Genomic DNA, 21,267 nt, shown 5'->3' with positions numbered 1-21,267 from the left:
ACGAGAGTAGCCACGCCGCTACTAGAGCATCTGGATCAAACATCAGGTCATTGCCACTATAATTAAACCCTGTGTTCGAAGTTGTATTTTCGTCTGCCATTCTTTTTGTTCCCCCGGGCCATTTTAATGTCAACGTGCGTGCTGAATAACATCGTCCAATATCTTTAGCTCTTGCTATAGAATGAATGGCATCCTATTAGACAAAAATTATTTCTTCGAACACTCTAAGAGTGCCGACGTGACTATGCCCATGACAATCCATGATACTCAATTGAAAACAGTACAATATACTCGGTTGGATCGACGGATCGGCCCCATGGAAGATCAGACCGACACTAGCAGCACTATGTATACGTATGAATATCTATTCTATCTAAACTGTTATATACATCATTATAAGTCACTCTAAGCAATTCGATCCAAGAAACCTGCCAGTCGACGATACATCTCCGGCGGGTTCGAATACATAGGGAAATGTCCGCTGTGGGGAATTTGCGCCAACTCCACACCCTCCTTCTCCAACCGCCCCAGGTACGATAACCCGCGGTTCTCTTCTCCGAACATGAACATCTTCGGACACGGCAGACCGAGAAACATTCCCAGGAGGTCTTCATCATCTGATAGCCGCACCATGGATTCGAAAATCGCACGAACAGCGCCCGCACGGACCCGCGCGCGTAAGGTACTTGCGTAGAGAGGGCTGGCGAAGGATTTTGCCTGGCGGGTGCGACTGATGAAGGCGTCTAGGAATGCTTCCGGGTCGTCGGATGGGAAACTGAAGATTTGTCGGCTGAGGAAGCAGTCTTCCGGTGCGAGGTTCCCTTTGATATCCATGAAGCTTAGGATCTGGGATGGATGACGGTGGGCCAGAAGAAGCGCGGTCAGTCCGCCCATGGAGTGGCCGATGAGATGGAATTTGGTGATTTGGAAGTGAGAGAGAACTGCTTCCGCGGTGGCGACGAGGAAAGGAATGTCTGTGGCAGAGAGATTGTCGCTAGATGACTGCCCGCACCCAGGGGCATCAAAGGCAAGAAACCCATAGTTGCGTAGGGATGGATGCGCAATCAGAATGTCGGCCAGATCTTCTTTGCAGGAGCCGAATCCATGGAGAAAGAGGATTGGAGGGTTGGAGTTCAGGTTGTGAACAGTAGAGAGGCTCAGGTTGACTCCCTGAACTTGAAGGGGAACTTCCGTATATGCGGGTGTCATGACGAATGGTGTGAGTGAGGTCGAATGGACAGGGATTTTGCAGTAATTTGTATCTCAATTATTCTATACGGAGTAGAGATCGGGCGACGGGCTCGGGGAAAAGTCTTTTGGCCGTTTTCTGGGGCAATAAGAACGGTTCGCCCCACGTTGACCCAGGAATCATTAATAAAATATTTTATTTGATCCATTCCGATTTACGGATCAATGAGACCTAACACGATACTGACAAAATCCGAAACCCCAAAATCCAGCGAGGTCCTGGGATCAATTTCCCTATCCACAATCCCTGGAGATAATATCCCCGACGCAGAACCCCCGTGCGATCAGTCTTATGCGACTCCGAGACACATGCAACATTTCCACCATTCAACGTAGGAATCCGAATTGTCGAGCGACAAACCCCAGTACACCAAAAGAAGCGGTGGCTCCAGTGAAAATGATCAGACCGCCGAAACTTGTCCCATATCCCATGCCTCCAGGGGTACCGGTCCAAGGCCACTTGGAGCTGATCAAGGCTTCGCTGATAGGACCGCACGCTATAGAGCCAACTCCTCGGCCAGCCGTTAGGAGACCTAATATCAGTCCTACCGGTGCAGTACTATCGGCGTTCCTAACTGCCTTGACGATCCCTGGCCAAGTAGCACTGGAGCTCCCGGCAAAGATGCCATATAGCAGAGAAAAAACACATAGCGGCGGCAAAGAAACCGATAAGCCCCAAATCGCAAACACTCCAATGATCGTGGAAACAGTACAAACGAGGATGACATTTGCAGCATGCCAGTGGTCAATAAAATAGCCAATTAGTATAAACCCGATCACCGTGCCAGCGTTCAGGGATGTCACGGGCGCAGTGACACCAAAGCCACTTTCACGGGCCACTGTCCGGGCATAGGTCGGAAGATAAAGGGAGGGAGCAAAATAACCGATACTTTGAAGAAGGCTCCCTAGCTGGAAGATGATAAATGGCCGCGATCGAAGGAACCTGAAGCTCAGTTCTTGTGGCCTCGGCACTTGAACGACGCCAACCCGTATCCGCGGCTTCACGAACGGCAAAAACGGACACACAAGGAGAGTGAAGCCCACGGACCAAGCCCACATTGTGACCTTGAATGAAAATCGTGAGAGTGCCCATCGGATGAGGAACGGGAATACGGTGCCTGATACGCCACTCCCAGCCTTGAGTATCCCTGTGCGTTAGGACAAGCGTTCTTTCGGGCTATTGGAAGAGCGGACGAGCTTACCCAGCACACTCCGAAAGCAAGTCCTTTCCTCCGGACAAACCATTCATCGATAAACAACAGAACCGGATAGTATAGCATGCATGCGCCGAGTGGGTATATGATACCTTGGGTGATAATGAGCTGCCAGATCTTTGTGGCGAATGAGGATGCGATTAGGCCGATGACCGCAACTGCTAGACCAAACAGACTGCTCATCCGGCAATACTGTGGCCAGCGCTGAAGAAGGAAGAGACTGATGGGCGAGGCCAGGTACAAAACACCCTTATGATGCGTAAGTAGTTGATATATCACATAAAGGTAAAATGCTTCCACGGACCATACAACACGACCCTATGACAGACGCGCTAGCAGTGTTACGAGAGAATGGCTCGGTTGAGGTATAATAATCCTGTAACACTCCAGATGAGAAGGCAAATCCTGGGGAGAGTCAGTCTGGCCCATCGCCTTTGGTCGAGAACATACCCCAGACCACCATTTCTAGGACGAAGGCTCCCATTAGACAGAGCCATGCGTCTTTTCCTTCATCTACAGGGGGCAGGGAAAACCCCCGAGAACCGGGAACCCCATCATCCGATGCTTCATTGCTCTGGCCATCTCTGGCCGGAACACTATGCAGTTCTATACCAGAGGACGTGGCCAGGTAGGCATCTGAGTTTGTTGACCGCGGATAAGGCACTGGAGTACCGACTGGATCGACGAGACCGTTGTGCATTGTGGTGTTATCTATTGCAACTTCGAAGACGGAGGAGTCGAGTCATGCCTGACGACTGGGAAGGACGGCGGGGTTTTTAAGGAAGAATGCCTCGTTTATCAAGCCCATCGGGTCTAAAGCCGAAGCTCAACACCTCGGGAATCCAAGAGGATGGCTAGAGCGCTTACGAAGAAACATGAATTGGGCCTATTGAGTAAAGGTGCATTAAAGCAGTGAGGTACGCGTCGTCGATATAGCTAGATGCTTCAATAACATACTCATTCTCTATCTTGTTAAGCAGCTCTCAGTGGCCCTCCGTAAGAACTCATGGTTGTTAGACTGGGGCCTCTTTCGGGAGGATTTTCTACTTGGGAGAGGCCCGAGGGATGACAGTGCCTTGGTGGTCCCTAGCTTAATTCTGGTTTGATTGAGTTGGCGTCTGATCCTTGTTTAAATCCGACGTGTTCAAAGGAGCTTGCCCTTCTGGGGCAAGATAAATGAGTACACACCGGGTAGTGCCCCACTGCCCCTCAAGGGACCCCAATATTATTAATCTCAAGCCCAGTTGCGATGAGCGGTCCAAATTAAATCCAGCTGGAATCGAGGTATTCCGACAATTTGCCAAAAACAGCATCCGACCTTTGCGGATGCGAGTGGCATGGATACGAGGCATAGCCGAGTCGCCCATTCACCTATTAAAAGAGCGTGTCCAAACTGGTATCCCTGCAGAGTACTACTGAGCTCGGCAATCGGACGGTAGCTTCTTTCTCCTCTCCTATAATCTATTCCAACAATTACCGCGCTTCCGCTTGGGAAGCTATACCCTCCGGAAGAACACGAGGCAACCATCACCTGACGAATTTGTTACAGGGATCGAAGTTTGGCATTCCACTGCTGTGTTCTAGTTAATATCATTTGTGAGAAAGCCTTCAGGGAATATCAAGTAGTCGCTATTCTGCTGCGAGACCATTTGTCGAGCATTGAACACAGCACGACACCTAGCGGATCAGATCTTTTCTCGATAGAAATTTCTACAGGGTGAAAAACTAATGAATATCACTGAAGAATATGCACACAGAGAACGTATCTTAAATCGGCGTTTGTTGGTAGAGAGTGCCCTGCTCGAATCATCATTTTGTTGAAATGAATATAATTAAGTCTAAAATGCGATAGCCTAGGAGCCCTTTGAATTAAGACGGCCCTTGTAGCCGCATAAACGAAGTCGTATATTCTGAGAGGCATAAGATGCCATGAGCTTCAGTAAAACTTCGTATTCGGTAGAAGGCCCTCGGCCTGGTCTTCTCTCTGTATCCGTCAGTAGGTACGCCAATGCTTCCGACGAGGGCAATGATGGAGTCCCTACCAGTGCGTCTCCAAATCCCTTCACAAGAGCGATTTCGTAATCACAGATGCTACGCTGTTCGTGTCCAAATCCAGCGAATGTTGTTGCGACATCAAAGTCAATCCAAACCAGCCGATCGCTATCCCCGTGAACAAGAAGATTCTTTGGATATATGTCTTGGTGATGAACGCCTGCCCTGTGGATCTCCTTCATGCCCTCGATCGCCTAGGGAAAGAGTGCATCGGAGTAGTTCACGCAGTTTAAACTCTCCGAACTCGGTAGGTATTCTAACAGTATTGCTCTTAGACTCGATTTGTCTTGGGCGAATTGCTGGAAAGTGGGATGAAAGACGGCCGGATCCACTCGATCGATATAACCGTAGAATTTCGGCACAAAGCCGCTTTCACATACGCCGGCCTCGAGGAGATTCTTGTATGCATTGGATTCGCAGCGAAACCGGTTCAGATCACGACCTTTTTCAGTATATCCAGGGTCGCCGTTATCGTGGAATAGCTTTAGTACATACTTTTGCCCATCGAGAGCCACTTCGAACAATGAGGACGCATCAGAGCGCTTGATTTCCCTGATCACGTTAATCCTAGAGGGATCAATCTCCATTAAGGATGGAGAGTTTGTTGATTGCATCTGGTTATACGGTTGAGAGTTATGTCTGTACCAAGGGGGTGAGAACAGGTCAGTCCGGATGTCTTCGGGCATTTCTTGGTCCCCTTGACAACCACGCCGAGGGGTTTTCTAAACTCGCCAGCTCCGAGGTCTATAGGTCCTGTTTGAAGTTAGACTATGACTATAATAAAAATTATTTCTCCATGAAACTCAGACATACATATTCCCGGGTAGGGAGTATTAATTCAAGTATGGTGCATCCCGCCTAGGGACTTCACTGATAGCGATCATTGCCCAGTCAAATCGACTGCCTCCCTAACATGTATAGGCAGATAGTAGCTTTGATTGAGACCTTTCCAATGCGGACTATCCAACCTTACAAGAGCCAGCTTCATCCATTCATTTCCCTGACTCTGCCTTCGGATAGTTTGTCGCCACATATGCAGTAATTTATGAGCACGCGTCGCGTAGTCTGCAGAGGGCGCTTGGACAAGCAAAAGCAACATAAAGTTTGATGTTGTAGCGAAGCCAATACGGCACCCTGTTTGAGGTCCGGTTAGCTTTCATCGTTCGAGTCCATTATAGACAGGTTTGGGGAAAGGAGAACAGCATACAAGAGTACCAGAACTCAAAGCCCCCTTCACTAAGCGGCATACGCACAACAAAGCGAATCATGCGGGCAGCACAATTCTCTGCAGCTGTGAGTGTTACATTCACACTGCTATCTCCACTGCACATGTCAATTGCCGGCGTTGGCTCAACTTCATCACAATCTACAATTTGTGCGATGTAATCATCTACCGGATTGGTAAAGACATCTTGGATGTCGGTCTCTTCGAATAAGCGCGGTGGGGCGGCGGATCGAACCATGGGGCGGAGAAGCGATCTGAAAATGAAGACTTCGAGAAGGATGTAGGCAAAGTGGAGGGGGTTGGTGTGTTGGTGCAGATGATGGTCTGTTGAATCGGTGGCGGGAAACGCCCGGTTTTGGAGTTTGAGGGTCGGTGGAAGGTTTGAGTACCATTCTTTGAGACGTCGCAGAAGCACTTGAGCTGTCTTAAGTGTTTCTCCGAAGTTTGTTGAAAGACGCTGGGCAGCGCGCAGCGAGCTGCAAGCTTCGGGTTAGCGGGGAACAGGTGATATTAGTCCGCATGAAAATTCGACGTACAATAAGGAGTGTTGCAGGTCATCGGCGATTTTGGCGAGATTGACAAAGTTCCTGAACACCTGTGCACGTAGGGCATTCCGTTGATGTTCGTTTTCCGTTGACGCAGAAAGTAACAACTCCACCGGCATCCCATCCAGTCTGAAATCGTCATCGTCGAGATCCTCTACATCCCACTCATCGTTCCGGATGTACGGTGGTCGCCCCATTAAAAGACTGCGCCATTTGTCTTCTGCATAGAGTGCCCACCAAAGCCGACGTCGAAGGCGCTTTTCCCAGGCTGGAAGGCCCATCAGGCGACACTCCAGTTGCAGGCCGAGGCATGTGGCCATACCCACCAGGAGACCTAAAAATGACCAAATAAAGGGACTGTCTGCAATGGCATTCTCAGGACCTTGTAGGCCTCTGTGGAGGTAGAGAAGACCTGCTTGTAGAGTCGAGAGGTGCGATGTGTGAATGTCACACATGATGAGTTCGACCACCATACGCCAAAGATCTAGGGTTGGCGGCGTAGTGTATGCGTTTAAGACACTTAGATAGTCATCGAATTTGATGAATTGATACGCGGTCGCATATATAGCCGCTAGAAGATGGGTAGGAATGGACTTGAGAATTTCTTGGTCTGGTACTGTTCGAGAAGAGGAGAGACCGAGTAGAGATCTTGATAGTATAGGCAAGGTTGGAAAGACAAATTTGATGAACCTGGAGGTTGCTATCAGTAATACGTTGACAATATACACTAACAAAAGGACAAAATATAAAGAGACGAGCCTCTGGCCACATTCGAGTGGCACCAAACTATTTAGCTCCTCCCGCCTGTCTTCCTTCCCGTACCTGGTCGTCTCTTTCGTAGATTCGTATACTGCATTGGCACTGATTAAGAAATGTGCTGGGATCTTTTCTTCCACCGGCACCCCGCCTGCATTGCGAAAATGCACTTGATGAAACAACATATACCCACGATCATCGAATTTTCCATGCCGCAGCAACCATGGATCAGATTCCCCAGATGCTCCAATCAGTTGAGAAGAGAAGCCATTCAGAAGGTCCAGTGACTGAATTGCCTGGGCCGGTGATCTTTCGGGGAGCCGATATATAAGAGGCGGTAGATGGTCTTCGACCGACGCCTCCATGAATGGTGCAGTTAGCCATGGTTCAGCTGTAACATTTGGCTCTGTGTGGTGAGCCAAATCAGTTTCGGTATTCACTGTGATGCCGCCTTGCTCTTGAGTAGGCATCGGACTAATCCCACTCGATGAGCGATTAGACAACTGTCCTATTCCCCCAGATCTACCAATTCGCTGGAAGGAGCAAGGACTAGAAGCAGTCCGGCACCGCTCACACCCTTCATCTCCGGGTCCCTGACAGCGCAACTTTTTACGACGACATTGATCACATGGTGGGTGTCGCTTGGATCGGTAAGGACGGCTATTCCTGCTTGTTCGGGGGCTCTGTCCTGTCGAGGACATTATTGTCAAGCAACTTGCTTAGTCTCTTCGTTCGCCGATGCCTGGCGGCAGATTCTCAGAGAATGAATTCACACTGCACAGGCTAGTTATATCTCGGACGCCTCCGTCGGCGAAGTAACGGCCTGATTCGCTATCGATGACGGTTCGCCGATGTTAGCAGAAGGCGCCCTCGGTAAGACCCACATTTTAATCAGCTGTGAAGACTCGAAGTTTGGTTGGATTTCTAATCGAGGAAAAGTTATTCTAAGATCAGAATGATCGACAGGGGGAGAGACAGTCCAAAAATACATCCACCGGACCAGGGCAAATCCTGGGCGGCTGCCGTTGTCTGAGATTATGGCTTCTGCGTTAGGAAATGTTCGGCATCCTGGGCAAGTTAATTAAAGGCCGAATGATTTAGTAGAGATTCATCTCGGTTGCAGAAAATCTGGGCTACGATCTTGTGTTCCTGGGCACGAAAGCCTGGCCGCTGTCCCGATATGTCGATATGTCGCGACGACTCCTTTCTGCAATTCGGAGTATTGAGTCAGGATGTAGTGAACCAATTGACACCATTCCCTCACGACTGACGATGCAAAGTTCTTAGGCAATCCAATAGGCTAAATGAGCATCAGACATCCGATATGGCCTGTTGTCTGTTCGCCGAACTTCATACACTGTCGCAAGTGGGTCAACATTGTTCACCTAATGACGGCTTGAGATGGCCGAATGATATCTTCAGGCCTTTAGCTATACCTTCAGGAACAAAGTTAGTTGTTAAAACTTTTTCATTTGATCGCCGAGTTGTTCCTAACCTGTACCATGTTCAAGAGCATGTGTTTCGACTTATTTCACCGATTATTCTCTCTTCCACCTAACCTATTTTCAATTCATTTGAACTACCTCCTCCATCACCTGGCAGGACTACTCAACCATTGTCGATCACCTGGGAGATGGAATCAAAAGAAAGTGTCCTTCACAGTCCTCAGGAAGAACGATCAGGAGAAAGCGACTATCCCGAAGGGGGACTACGAGCATGGCTGGTCGTTTTAGGGTCATGGTGCGCCATGATTCCATCTATGGGGCTTCTTAATTCCCTCGGAATCCTACATGCCTGGACCAACTCTCATCAACTCAAGGATTATTCCGAGTCTAGTATTGGATGGATCTACGGCGCTTATGGATTCTTTCTGTATTTTGCCGGTGCTCAAACTGGTAAGTCATTCCGCCCTCAGCACCGATCATGTTTCTAGGCTTATAGGTCCATTATAGGCCCGATATTCGATGCATACGGGTCAGCTTACGTGGTCGTCCCGGGGTCTATCGGAATGGTTGCTTCCTTGATCTGTTTGAGTTTTAGTCAAGGTATGTCCTTAATTGATTACCGTACCCAAAAAGTATCGAATGCTCACAAAATGCAGAATATTACCAGATCTTCCTTTCCTTCAGTGTTCTAGGCGGCCTCTCAGCCTGCACGCTTTTTACGCCCGCTGTTTCATGCGTTGGGCATTGGTTCAACGTCCGTCGAGGTCTTGCAACAGGGATAGCCTGTACAGCAGGTGGCCTAGGAGGCATTATTTTCCCATTGATTATATTATTCGCGGCGCCTAACATAGGGTTTCCGTGGGCAATTCGCATCATTGCCGTCCTCTCCGCTGTCCTTCTCGTGCTAGCCTGTCTGCTCTTGCAAACAAGACTTCCGCCCAACAAGAAGGCCGAGGCTTCTATCGACTTCAAAGCGCTCAAAGATATTAAATTCGCGTCCACCGTGGTCGCCATTTTCCTGGTTGAGTTTGCGGTATTCATTCCGATTACATATATTGCCTCCTATGCCGTCCATGTCGGTGTCGACGATACTCTCGCATATTCTCAAATCATATTCCTCAATATCGGCGCCATCCCCGGTCGATTTCTTCCGGGTTTGATTGCTGATAAATTCGGCCGGTTCAATATTATGATTCTCACGTCGTTGATTTGTTCTATCCTAACATTGGCATTATGGCTAACTGCAGGAAAAAGCTTAGCAGCAATTATTTGCTACGCAGTGTTCTTCGGTTTCTGGAGTGGAGCAGCCATTAGCCTTACTCCTGTCTGTATCTCTCAGGTCTGCGCTACTGAAGACTACGGGAAGAGTACCGGGATGACATTTACGATTGTTAGTATTGGGACTCTCACTGGGATTCCGATTGCAGGCGCTATCCAGGAGGCCGATAATGGCGGATATCAAGGTCTAATTATTTTCGGCGGTGTTTTGTACTTTGCGGCCACTGTTGCATTTGTGATCGCAAGAATTATTTGCGCGGGATGGAGTCTGAAGGCCAAGTTCTAGGAGGCCATAGTATCGAGAGTATAGAATAGAATCTTAACAAGATACAGACTAGAGTTTGACCGCCGCCAAAAACTACTGTCATTTGGTGAATTTGGATAACCTGACGTCCTATTACATCGTGCTGCGATCCATTTTCTGAACCTAATCATTACTCTCTTACCATCATACATATAATAAAATAAAAAATCAAGGCTAAACAACCAGCTACACGTGCCCATTACTATGGCAATGTTATACGGAAATTCCAAATAAGTGCTCTCGTCAAGCGGACAAAATCTCTCATCCATGAAGCACCGCGTATGTCTCTGGGAGATTTTCGGCGATCAGCCAGTAACCTGATCACACACCGACCTGCAGGCCCGTCTCGCTGGCACGTAATAATTCGCTTACCAACCTCAGATCAGCAAGGGCCGTTCGGCGAACATTCCAACTGTCTACCCATTCCAACGGCGTTGGCCAATGAAATCGGTACTTTGCCGGGATGTTCACTGTTGGTATGTCAACTGGCGCTAGGGCTCGACTTGTGACATAACTCCCATGATATCATCCGTTGGCCTTATATACACGTTGCGGTATATGTACTTCCAGGATCCTGAAAGCCATACTCAGCATTCACCACCTTCCACATTTTCTGGTCATCATGACAGGCAAGGATTTGAAGAATAATGTTCGCTCAAAACTCCATTCCCTTTTTCGTAAAGGCGATCAGAAACACGACAGGCTATCAGACACTGATTCTGAGGTAACATTGTTTCCGATGTCCGAGTAAGTTTATCACGACTGTATCAATGAATTATACCATAATGACATGATAAAGAACACAATCGAAACCTCAGCAGACGAAATGTGTTTCCTGTAGTCGTCTTGAGCGACCATACAATGGTAAGCAAATGAATGCTAGTATTGAAGAGCTGCTTGGCTAATAACTACTACTGTACAACAAAGGCGACCAATGCTTCGGGTCCTGCTGTCGAGGATAAGGGTACCCTGGTTGAATCACTGAGGCATTTCGTGACAGGATTCATAAGTTAGCTCAATGTCGAATTTGACGCTTAGCACCATATTGGAGCAAATAATGTTGATATATCAAGCACTACAAGGACTGAACCATCAGTCGGCTGGTGGTCTAGTTAGAAGTCCGAGCGACTTTCAACATTATACCCATACCTAGATTTTCTACAAATGATAAATTGATGGTCCAGCTGAAGTTTTAGCGGAGTGCTTCTACAACCCTGACGAAGCGGACTATATATTGAGTCAAGATATCACAGCCTGGGAGTAACATTCCAGAATTCCCTGCCGAGTAACTGTAAAAAGTATCAAATCACCTCTTGTGATTGAGAAAGAAAAACATTACACACCCTTATCGATCCAATTTTCGCAGGGTGAACTGAATTATTGTCGAAGAGGAGCGGGCATTTATGCATGCATAGCTGAGTCATCATACATAGTTAATTGTTCAACAACTTTCGGATGCGACCGGCTTAGTCAGGCCATCAAGGGGAGAAATGCGGCGCTGCTCGGCGGAATTTCTACACTTCTTCAACGCTCGCCATCATGCGATAATGTCTCTTCTGAGACCGTTGTAGCATCATGTTCGAATGTCCAGATTGTGGAAAGTCCTATCAGAGGAGGTCGCATCTCTTGCGTCACCAAGAAACACGTAAAGTCCGAGAAGATCCCCCATGTTGACGAAAGCTGACAAGGTGCTTCCAGACGCGCGTCAGCTCTCTTTCAGTTGTCCAATTTGCAGCAAAGCCTTTTCAAAGTCGTAAGTAAATCAGGCGCTAGGTACGGGGTCTGTTGTAACATTTCACTGTATAGGGAGGTTGCGCGACGGCACAGCAAAGCATGTGCAAAGAAATACAACCAGCCCTTACCGGCGGCGAGTAAGCCCGGTAGGAAACGGCTGTCTTGCGATGCCTGTTCGGCCGCCAAGACAGCTTGTGATAAGAAATATCCCTGTTCTCGCTGTCAATCGTTGAAACGAGGATGTACCTACGCAGGCCAGGAGGTAGCGTCTCCCGCAGGAGAGGACTGCTCGACCGATATCTCATCGCCATCATCTTCTCTGAGAACGGCAACTGTGTCGCCCGCGCCATCATCGTTATCGTTATCGACCTCGATTTCTTACTCCTCAAGGCGAGATGACCCGTTCTCGTTCCTCCGGTATTTCACGGATCCGTCTGCAGGTGTGGATAGACTTGCAATTGGAAAGACCGCAGAGTACTCGGTCCGGAGGAACCTGGAAGGGCTTTATTCCCACCTCGAACACGAGCTGGTGCCCGTTCATCATTCTCCGACCTTTCTTGGGGACATTCCTTTCCCTAGTGACTTCCTACCCGTGGGTTTACTATCTGATGACTCCTTTTCGCCGAAACTGCTGAAGCAGCTGAACAATATTCTGAGAGAGCTGGTTGAAATTTCCAAGTCAATGGGTCCTGTCAACGGAGAACAGCAACGGCCACTGGACATGTTGGAACTAACCTCTCTTTTCACGGCGACAAATCTGTTTGCTTTCATTTCAGCTTTCTTTCATTCGCTGCATTGGCATCTGCCCGTGGTTCATTTCCCGACCTTTGATCCAGGGAATGTTTCTAGCTTCTTGCTACTCTCGATCTGTCTGACTGGCGCAACATACACTTTCCCAATGGACGGGACAACCTTACCACCTCGGCTTTTGGATGTTGCCGAAGAACTCATTTTCCGACAGATCACAAATCTTTCGACACTGCCACCCGTGTCGTTGAAGAATCCGACGAGACTGCTGCCCACGGTTCAATTGATTCAAAGCGCTTTGATCATGGAGATGCTTCAATTCGGGCAAGACCAATTAGACACGAGACGACGTATCCGTATTATCCGACATCCCTGCCTAGTCTCGGTTCTGCGATCACTGGGGTTTTTCCAGCTAAGGCGAAGCATGACACCGAGTGTTTGTGATGACACTACGTGGAGAGAGATGGTAGCAGAGGAGGCTTGTATACGGTATGTTAACGCCCACCTGCGCTGCGCGTATGAATTAACCATTTAAAAATTGCGAAGGGTCGCATCTTGGGTCTTCCTTGCGGATGGATTCCTTACCGTCTGTTTCAAGAACCATCCCTCCCTGTCGAGCTTCGAGCTGAACTGCGACTTTCCCTGGCCTACTGAGTTATGGGAGGCAGACGGTGCAGCTGCCTTCAGTACCAGTGTCGCCTCGCATGCCGACGCGCCGCCAATACCACCGCTACGCGAGGCGTTAGGACAATTGCTCAGTAACTCTAACCCCGGTGATTCGATAGCTTGGCGTCGGTCGCCGTCGGTCGAGCACCTCTTGATATTAATATACGGTATGTTCCCCTGTATTTGGGCACCTAACTCTCTAGGCTTTCATCAAAACCTACTAATCATAAAAACAGCGATGAACACACTTGCATTCCAAGCCAGAGCGGGGTTTCTCGGTTACCTCCCAGCCAAAAGCATCGAGAACGCAGCTCGAAACTGGAAAGGTATTTGGGATTCTACTCTCGCTCGACTCGGCAAAGAACGGTACCTGCTGCTCGGTTATCCTCAACATGCGGAGGAGCTCTGGTGTCTATTGACCGCTACTCTGAATGCCTCGAACAAACAGCAAGCGTCCATTCGATACCTGGATAGTGCGGCAACCGATGACCTGGAAGACTTGCATGAATTTATTGAGCGGTGTGGCCCTGCTGGTGGGTGATTCTCAGGATTATCTGCTGTTCCTTGGGGTCTCGACTTGGATAGACCACGATTGACAGGCCTTGGAGGGTTGACTTGCTATTACGCGTGTCTTCTGCTGCCCCAGGGAGGGTAAACAAGAGGACAAGACAGGCTCCCTCTCAAAGTCGCATTTCAAGACTGCTGATATATGCTACATACGATTGACATACACGAAGACTGACTAGCCAGAGCTACCTCTGCGCTGGAACGAGCAAAACAGTATACGGTCGTAATCCGTCTGGTTTGGGATAAAAAGCATCCGTCTGCCGCTTAGATGTGCATAAGAGGTTTGATAAACGGAACTCCATTACTAGCTGGATTGGTTCAAGAACGATCATCAATCTAAAGCTCATATTTCCGCCAAATCTTGTCGCAGATGGCGCATTTGCCCGAACAACCGTGATATGATTATGCGCGTTCGCATCAAACGAGGTACATACACAAGTCTAACTTCGAACCATGTCATCACATGCCAAACCGATACTCGTGCTTCGAAAATACGAACGGTCGCCGCAATAATGATATAATTATACATTAATTAATACATACTATATACACCCTTTCATCATACATTAACACCATCAGTTGCTCTTGCCAAGAGCATTCTTAGCACAATATTGCTTCTCGCCGAAACCATCGCGCTTCGGCTCGCGGTACGTGCCGGTAAACCGATCCCAGAACGTCGTGTACTGACCATAGTTATAGTTGAAGTACAAATGGTGCATGGTATGGCAGGCCGCCCCGTTCACGACCTTCGAGTTTGACAGATATTCGGCATCATCTGCGCATCATTAGCACGGATCTCACAACCCAGTTCACCGGAGACGAGACAATAAAGCCCAAAGGAAACTCACGAATCAATAACGTCCACATTGTCACGAAGACAAACAGCCCGATATAAGCACACTTCTGCAGCGGGAAGATGAACGGGAAGATATGATACGGGAGACTCTGGCCCCATCCGTCGAGCGGGTGGAATGCGTAGCTGGCAAACGGCGTCGGCATGATCCATTTATGGTGCGGTTTGTGCAGCCAGCTGTATACCGACGGGTGGTGTTCTCCGCGATGGATCCAGTAAATGCCGCAGTCGGTGAAGCAGATGAAGAGCGGATACTGCAGCCACTGGTATAGAGGGAACGGGGCGCCGTCGCTGAAGTCGTATAGCTTCGAGTATCCGCGGATCTCGAGGAGGAAGAACGGTACGGTGAGAATGGCCATGGTCGGCATGGTTGTTAGGGCTTGACGGATCTCTTGTCGGATTTGGTTGGGGAGGCAGCGCGGGTGTTGCAGCATGTTCTTGTCGAAGAGAGTGTGGTAGATGATGGTGCTGCCGATGAGGTACATCGCTATGCCGAAGAACCTGGGGAGTTGGTTAGTTCTGCCATGGTGGCATGAGTAGTGAATGAGTGACAATGCTCACCATGTGATGAGAAACAGCGAAACGGCCTGTCGCGCCATATCATCTCGTTTCCAGGAGCTTGCCTCCACCCATTGCGACGGTTCCAAGGGGTAGTAGATGTTGACATGCTGATTGTAGAGCGCACCCGTGGGCAGCGTTCCATTGTCTATATTGGTCGCGGGGAGGATCGACGCATAGAACTTGTCGAAGACGAAGGTATCTAGAACGTCTAGAAAGACATCCATGGTGTCGAGTAGTAGAATCACAGATTATAAAATAACAAAAGCGAAGTTTCCCGGGTTCTTTGTTTCTCTCCAGTCCCGATAGGGGTGGAGTGCAGCTGCCTTTTATGCATGGCAAATACCCACATGGGAAATCCCTACATGGCGATTCCCTACCGATACAAGCACTGTGAAACGCTGTGGTGAGCACGGGAAATCCCTACATGGCTCCATGTCGGCCAACAACCCACACGGAATCGCCTCTTCCCGGACACAGCGCCACAGGGGCTGCACCGGGTGTGGATTTTGCACGGTCTTTCCCTACACGGCGTTCACCTACCGCGATTTACCCACTTCTCCCTCAACCTCGTACATACTCCGGTACAAGTACGACATACTTGTCTACGATTAAATTTACTCTTGACAGTGACCTTCGAAGATGACCAAAGATAACCACAAATTAAATTAACTTTCTATACCAATTTTTTGGTCATCCAGAGTGTGACCCCCTTTTTCGACAGTAATCTTTCTTAACCAGAAGAGTAGGTAAAGATAAGGAGACTAAGAGTACAATAACAATAGAGCTTCCAGAGCCAGTGATACCTAACAAGACAAGCAGATGAAGGAGTGTACAGTACTTTGACAATCACATAGTGAGAGTAAGAATGCAATGCCACAAACCAAGACATCTGGACACAACCAGAACATGATCAGACAAACACCCACCCATCGATGTCACTCTGATCGCTGCAATCGTCGTCGTATTCAGACTCTTTCACTGACTCCAAACTAGCGTCGAGGCCCTGGGGAAAGAAATACGCACAGTCTTTCGCTCCCTCAGGAACAACCTTCACCCTGAGCACCACGATGTCCTGTCCCCGACACCTGCCCCATTTCTCGAAGGCGTTGTTCACGGGTCTCAGAGTCCGTCTCGATCCCAAGTGCCACATCACCGCCGTGGCGATGACCTGATCATCTTCTGGCTCAGGCTTCTGGTTGAGCGACACGGTCGCGATGTTGAATGTGACCTTGACGCGGTAGTACTCTTTGTTGCGCCGGGGGAGAGAGGTCTTCGGACTCGGACTGTTCTCCATACAGGCGATGAAGAACTGACGGGACAGTTCGTTGCAGAGCTTCTCGATGCCAGAACAGATCACTGATTCGTGGACGTAGCCATACATGTTGATGGTGAAGGGGCATCCTCCTTCGAATTCATAGTCCTTGGCCTCGAGCTTCTTCTGACGGTCTAGGTCATTGAGGGTCGGCTTGAATGACAGGTGCATGGGGTAGATAGAATCAGACATCATGGTGTAGGGTATGAGCTTCGAGTCTCGGTGGGATTTTAGGTATATTAGGGCAAGAAGGATGGAGTTGGTGATGTCGTGGAGGATGAAATTCATATTAATTATATAGATGTCTCTTGATTCCTTGAGCTGGACTAGGAACCTTCCGGCTGGGTGTACATTACGACAGATGCCGTTGGTTGATTGGAATAGCGTGGTACTCGCGACAGTTCTTTAGATGGGAAGTACCGGTTGGTGAATCTCATACACCAGAGTCTCCTTTCTAGACGGTTCTAGGCTTAGATTTCTATGCAGTGCGCATTTATTCGACTAGATTGAATTTTTCCTTTTCTTTTGAAACATAGGATGTGGGGGCTTTGCATGTTGGCTAATGCCTACCCAGGCTTCATATCTAAAGTACAGCGCATATCAACAGGACTATGCATATATAGAGTAGGATAGGATCAGTGACATCGATGTATGATCACTATCAGTACCAGAACATGCGGGTTGTTCCAGGACCGAGTTCAGCACTCTTCTTCCCGGGGCAGATTTATAGAATCATACCAAACTGGTATTCCCATGCCTAGTGTATATTCTGACGCGATCCATCAAGATAGACCCCCTTCCCAGTCCACGGATCCCACTTGTAAATCCTCACAGCGTCGAGCCTTTGGGGTTCCGGCGACCAAGGAAGAAGCTCTTTCGTGAGCGTCTCATATGTGGTTCTTGATCGGAGAATGAATGCGATTCTTTCCAGAGCCGTGACGGCTGTCTGGACCTCTCTGAAGGATACTTGGTCAAGGTCCGCCAGAGAGTACGTGAGGACTATCCGCACTGATCGGTCGTCTGGATTCGTTGACGGGTTTGCTAGATTGCCGCGACGAACGGCGCGATGGAGCCGGTTCAGCAGGTACGTGTTCATGTCGTAGTAGCCGCTGTAGATGATGTATCGGGGGACGTCGAATTTCAGGATGATGGTGTAGGGCGATCGACGGTCTAGAAACTCGAGACCATCATGCTCAAATTGATTGCGACGGTCGACGTCTGCGGCAACTATCGGGTATTGTGCAGAAAAGCCGAAAGGCGGCACACCGGGTACCGGTACCCTTGCTGCCCTTACTGTCATAGCGAAGAGGATTTTGAATGTCACCTTCGGAGGGCTGTTCTTGTGAAGGATTGTTAGGTAGGCCAAGCAACTGCCTCTCAGGTGGTCGTCCGTGGCTTTTATATACCCAAAAGGGTGGCATAGCAAATGGATATTGCCGATTGTAGTCACGTGGATGAAGCCGTGAACTTCCATTATTCTTCCTAATTAGAGCGAAGTCTAGCTTCTTCAATCTGTCCAAGAGGGAGTTTAGTAGATTGAATGAACAAAGGACGCATTACTTACACAATCCGCACTAAATGAGTAAATTTTGACCTGTCTATGTAACCAAACCTGCCCAAACTCCAGTTGTAGCCTAATCCCCACATGCAGATATATGGTACACAGCAACCAGACATATACACACAGCGAAGGTATCCAAGTGCCCATCCAACCGAACTATCCTATTGTATTTCATCCTTCGACCCCGTCATCACCAAACTCTAAATCCAAAATTCAGAAACCATCGTAGCCCATCATACACTGCATTCAATCCTCAATATCACACCAGTCAGGACCTGTCTACGTCGCGGGGACTCCCGACGCAACTCCTGCGGCAGCTTGCGACGGCTTGCCTGCATACAGCACAAACAGGACCACGGCAACGACGACGCCCAGAACGAGTCCCTTGACCTTGGCCGGGTTGTCGCGACGGTACTCGCCCACCTGGAGACGCACGTCCGTGGTGAGCGATCGCATCTTCTCCGCGCCGAGCTTGTAGTAGACCAGGCCGGCCAGGGCGATCGAGTATCCGAAGAATTGCTGCAGGGTGACGGGGTCCAGGAAGATGACCATCGATGCGACGACCAGGAGGATGTCCTTGAGGATACCGGCCATGGTGAGGACGACGGCGGAGGTTTTGCCGATCTAGAAGGTAGGGTTAGCTGATATTCTTTCTTGAGGGCGAGGGAACGCGGGAGGGGCTTACCAGAAGAACGACAGAGACGTTGAGCAGGAATGCGACCAGGGCGTTCGCGACAAGGGTCGCAACTCCGAGGTTGTTGATATCGCCCATCGTCAGACGGGGCAGTTCATAGAAGTAGGTCACGACACCGTTGGTCACGGCGCATGCGGGCGCGAAGTAGTAGAGGGAAACCAGAGGGTCCATTTTGAATTCGGAGGAGCTGAGAAGGCGCTGGACCATGACCAGACGGAGCGCCTCGAAGATGATACCGCCGATTTGGACTGTATCGCGTTAGTCATGTTCAGTTTGATTTTTGTAAGGGCGCAGACGTACTCAGGAATCCGAACATGTCGAACTTGACCTCGCCGAAGGACGCGATCACAACACCCACGACGATCAGCATGACATTGCCGAGAGTGCGCATGTTGGCCGGCGCAATGCCGAAAGCCCAGGTCGCGAGCAGAGTAGCGACCGCATTAGTAGCCTAGTAGAGTTAGATATCCATGGTCAATTCTTGCTCGGGTTGAGAAAAACGCACCTTGAGCATCTGGATAAACGACACGCTCAGGTAGAGGTACGCCAGGTTACCGCAGATCAGACTCAAACTGAACATGATACCAATGGGCACAATCGCCTTGCTATTTCACCGCGCAAGTCAGCCTCCGGCCAATTCCAAGCCACCCTTTTCTATCACTCACGTATATGTAACCGGCGTCATGGGGACCTTGTGTCGCGAGTCCAGCTTGTCGGTGAAATGGGCCAGGATCTGGGTCATCACGGTCGCGAACGTCATGTGCCATGATGTAAGAAACAGCGCTGAAAAGGTATTAATTAATGGATCGCGCGCAGGGAATAATTAGGAGACTCACGGAAATCTAAGTGAAAAAGCGAGAGTTAGCGATCGGGGTCAAAACAGAACGCGATAACGCGAGGATCAATTGGCACTCACCGAATTTGGCAGAAAACAGCACCCATTTGTTGAACAGAATGACACTCGAACTCAATCCGATCCACAGCCTAACAATTTGAGATCAGTATACCAATACCTCAATGCCTCAATCCAGACCAGACGATACGCACACAATGTAGAACGCGGGGTGCAGCCCGGTGCCAGGCGGAGCAGCGGCCGTTCCGCTCTCGAGTTTCCGATCATCCTTGGAGGACATGATGGGCGCGATTCGGGGGATGGACAAGGCGGAGGATGAACAGCGGTTGGGGGTGAGAGAAAAAAAAAACCGAATGGAGAATCCAAAGCGCGCGGGCGCCTGTTATAATAATAAAAAAAAAGAGAGAGAGAGACGATCGAGGAAGAGGAACCACGGGCCCGGCGATCGACAAGCAGTACACGTCAACCCGGGAGGTTTGGTTTATTGGGAGGCTTGTTTCATCTCCGAAACTCGCACCATTCGCGACTCTTGGGTACGTCACCGCCTCCCCTATTCTTCTCCGGGCTTAGTCGACGTCCCTGACAGTGGGTCCCTTGCCCCCTTTTTTTTTTTTTTTTTCTGCTCTCTTTCGTCACGTCGTTGAGGGATCAGATTGAGAATTTAGAGTTAAGCGGTTGCCACGAGAGGCCTTGGCTGGTTCAGGGTTCGACGTCGGCCGTGGTCGGTGTCTGTGGGTCAGAGTGCAGACTGCAGCGTCTCACGGTTCTCGTGATTACAGGACACTTGCTGGTTGACGGTTTGGGATTAATTGGTCATGATTCAGGACTCTCCAAAAGGCTCGACGGATGGAAGTCCGGAGTAGGGTTGCCCTGGTCAGCTGCTTCAATTGCTGCCTTTGGCTGCCTTATCCCGAACTCCTCAGACTCCTCAGAAGTGATGGGTCCACTTGAATCCAGTTCTCTCAGTCCCCAGATCCATTTATTCATGCTTCCCATGGAATCTCCACTGCTGCCGAAACCCTGGAAGCATCGCAGGGCTAACAGAGATGGGAAGTTCGTTTTAAGGCAAGATCGATGCCGGTGTAAATAACCACACACGCCAGGCCAAATTGATCGGAGGAACTGGCGGTAAACAGAGGTACCTATCTACGCCGTAGTGCCATCTTCGTTTAGAAATTGTCATGTTGCTCATTCGGTACGACGTGATCGTCAGATTGATCATGCTTACCGAATCACAGAGGCCTTACAGCAAGAGTCTACTGGCTAAATAAAGGTCCACCAATACGGGGCTCACAAAAGTCATCTTGCTCCCAAGAAGAATCGTGCGTCTTTCGCTCATTCAGCTAGAATAATATGAGGTCTCGGAAGGGCTGCAAGTACCTCATTAGAGTTGCAAGGTGTTGCAGCTCGAAGCCTAAACAGGGCCTCCTTCGCGGAATATACTCCGTATACGCCAGGTGGCCCAGCTGAGAACAAATACTAAGACCCCGTGACATTCATTGGATGAGCATAAGCATATGCGAGGTCTTGAAGTACTCCTTATTTCTAGAATAGTAACATCCAGGATCCCAGAGGCTTTAAATTAGTCCACACCCAAATCGGTGGTAATGAAGATCAGCGCCCTGTTCATCAACCCGACGCAAATCCGGCCC

At 49.3% G+C, this 21,267-nt stretch overlaps 8 protein-coding genes across 8 annotated transcripts; 2 read left to right on the top strand and 6 right to left on the bottom strand.

Moving 5' to 3' along the window:
- Nucleotides 1-405: 405 nt before the first annotated feature.
- KD926_011019 (alpha/beta fold hydrolase) lies at nucleotides 406-1,209 on the bottom strand (the record flags this gene model as incomplete). Its single annotated transcript, XM_053095995.1, has 1 exon — nucleotides 406-1,209. One exon carries the CDS (start codon nucleotides 1,207-1,209, stop codon nucleotides 406-408), a length of 804 nt encoding a protein of 267 aa, XP_052959827.1.
- A 366-nt stretch (nucleotides 1,210-1,575) lies between these two features.
- KD926_011018 (major facilitator superfamily domain-containing protein) lies at nucleotides 1,576-3,162 on the bottom strand (the record flags this gene model as incomplete). Its single annotated transcript, XM_053095994.1, has 4 exons — nucleotides 1,576-2,385; nucleotides 2,451-2,711; nucleotides 2,767-2,867; nucleotides 2,913-3,162. 4 exons carry the CDS (start codon nucleotides 3,160-3,162, stop codon nucleotides 1,576-1,578), a joined length of 1,422 nt encoding a protein of 473 aa, XP_052959826.1.
- Nucleotides 3,163-4,315: 1,153 nt separating this feature from the next.
- On the bottom strand, nucleotides 4,316-7,510 carry KD926_011017 (transcription factor domain protein; the record flags this gene model as incomplete). Its single annotated transcript, XM_053095993.1, has 6 exons — nucleotides 4,316-4,708; nucleotides 4,895-5,153; nucleotides 5,483-5,648; nucleotides 5,722-6,215; nucleotides 6,276-6,974; nucleotides 7,107-7,510. The coding sequence occupies 6 exons, from the start codon at nucleotides 7,508-7,510 to the stop codon at nucleotides 4,316-4,318; spliced, it is 2,415 nt and encodes an 804-aa protein (XP_052959825.1).
- A 1,163-nt stretch (nucleotides 7,511-8,673) lies between these two features.
- On the top strand, nucleotides 8,674-10,049 carry KD926_011016 (oxalate/formate antiporter; the record flags this gene model as incomplete). The annotated part of the gene is made up of 3 exons (XM_053095992.1): nucleotides 8,674-8,935; nucleotides 8,993-9,085; nucleotides 9,142-10,049. The coding sequence occupies 3 exons, from the start codon at nucleotides 8,674-8,676 to the stop codon at nucleotides 10,047-10,049; spliced, it is 1,263 nt and encodes a 420-aa protein (XP_052959824.1).
- A 1,685-nt stretch (nucleotides 10,050-11,734) lies between these two features.
- Nucleotides 11,735-13,755, top strand: KD926_011015 (uncharacterized protein; the record flags this gene model as incomplete). Its single annotated transcript, XM_053095991.1, has 4 exons — nucleotides 11,735-11,820; nucleotides 11,874-13,037; nucleotides 13,095-13,381; nucleotides 13,451-13,755. The coding sequence occupies 4 exons, from the start codon at nucleotides 11,735-11,737 to the stop codon at nucleotides 13,753-13,755; spliced, it is 1,842 nt and encodes a 613-aa protein (XP_052959823.1).
- Nucleotides 13,756-14,356: 601 nt separating this feature from the next.
- Nucleotides 14,357-15,419, bottom strand: KD926_011014 (sterol desaturase family protein; the record flags this gene model as incomplete). The annotated part of the gene is made up of 3 exons (XM_053095990.1): nucleotides 14,357-14,556; nucleotides 14,630-15,135; nucleotides 15,196-15,419. 3 exons carry the CDS (start codon nucleotides 15,417-15,419, stop codon nucleotides 14,357-14,359), a joined length of 930 nt encoding a protein of 309 aa, XP_052959822.1.
- Nucleotides 15,420-16,105: 686 nt separating this feature from the next.
- KD926_011013 (uncharacterized protein) lies at nucleotides 16,106-17,807 on the bottom strand (the record flags this gene model as incomplete). The annotated part of the gene is made up of 2 exons (XM_053095989.1): nucleotides 16,106-16,910; nucleotides 17,326-17,807. The coding sequence occupies 2 exons, from the start codon at nucleotides 17,805-17,807 to the stop codon at nucleotides 16,106-16,108; spliced, it is 1,287 nt and encodes a 428-aa protein (XP_052959821.1).
- Nucleotides 17,808-18,347: 540 nt separating this feature from the next.
- KD926_011012 (TPT-domain-containing protein) lies at nucleotides 18,348-19,895 on the bottom strand (the record flags this gene model as incomplete). The annotated part of the gene is made up of 8 exons (XM_053095987.1): nucleotides 18,348-18,692; nucleotides 18,754-19,010; nucleotides 19,063-19,213; nucleotides 19,268-19,367; nucleotides 19,428-19,545; nucleotides 19,599-19,604; nucleotides 19,679-19,746; nucleotides 19,810-19,895. 8 exons carry the CDS (start codon nucleotides 19,893-19,895, stop codon nucleotides 18,348-18,350), a joined length of 1,131 nt encoding a protein of 376 aa, XP_052959820.1.
- Nucleotides 19,896-21,267: the final 1,372 nt, after the last annotated feature.

Source organism: Aspergillus affinis (genome assembly GCF_023601865.1).
Source record: "Aspergillus affinis strain CMG 70 chromosome Unknown NODE_8_length_531634_cov_87_933514, whole genome shotgun sequence".
Taxonomy (NCBI): domain Eukaryota; kingdom Fungi; phylum Ascomycota; class Eurotiomycetes; order Eurotiales; family Aspergillaceae; genus Aspergillus; species Aspergillus affinis.
The sequence above is the reverse complement of the archived record's forward strand: the minus strand, read 5'-3'. Positions and strand labels throughout refer to the sequence as shown.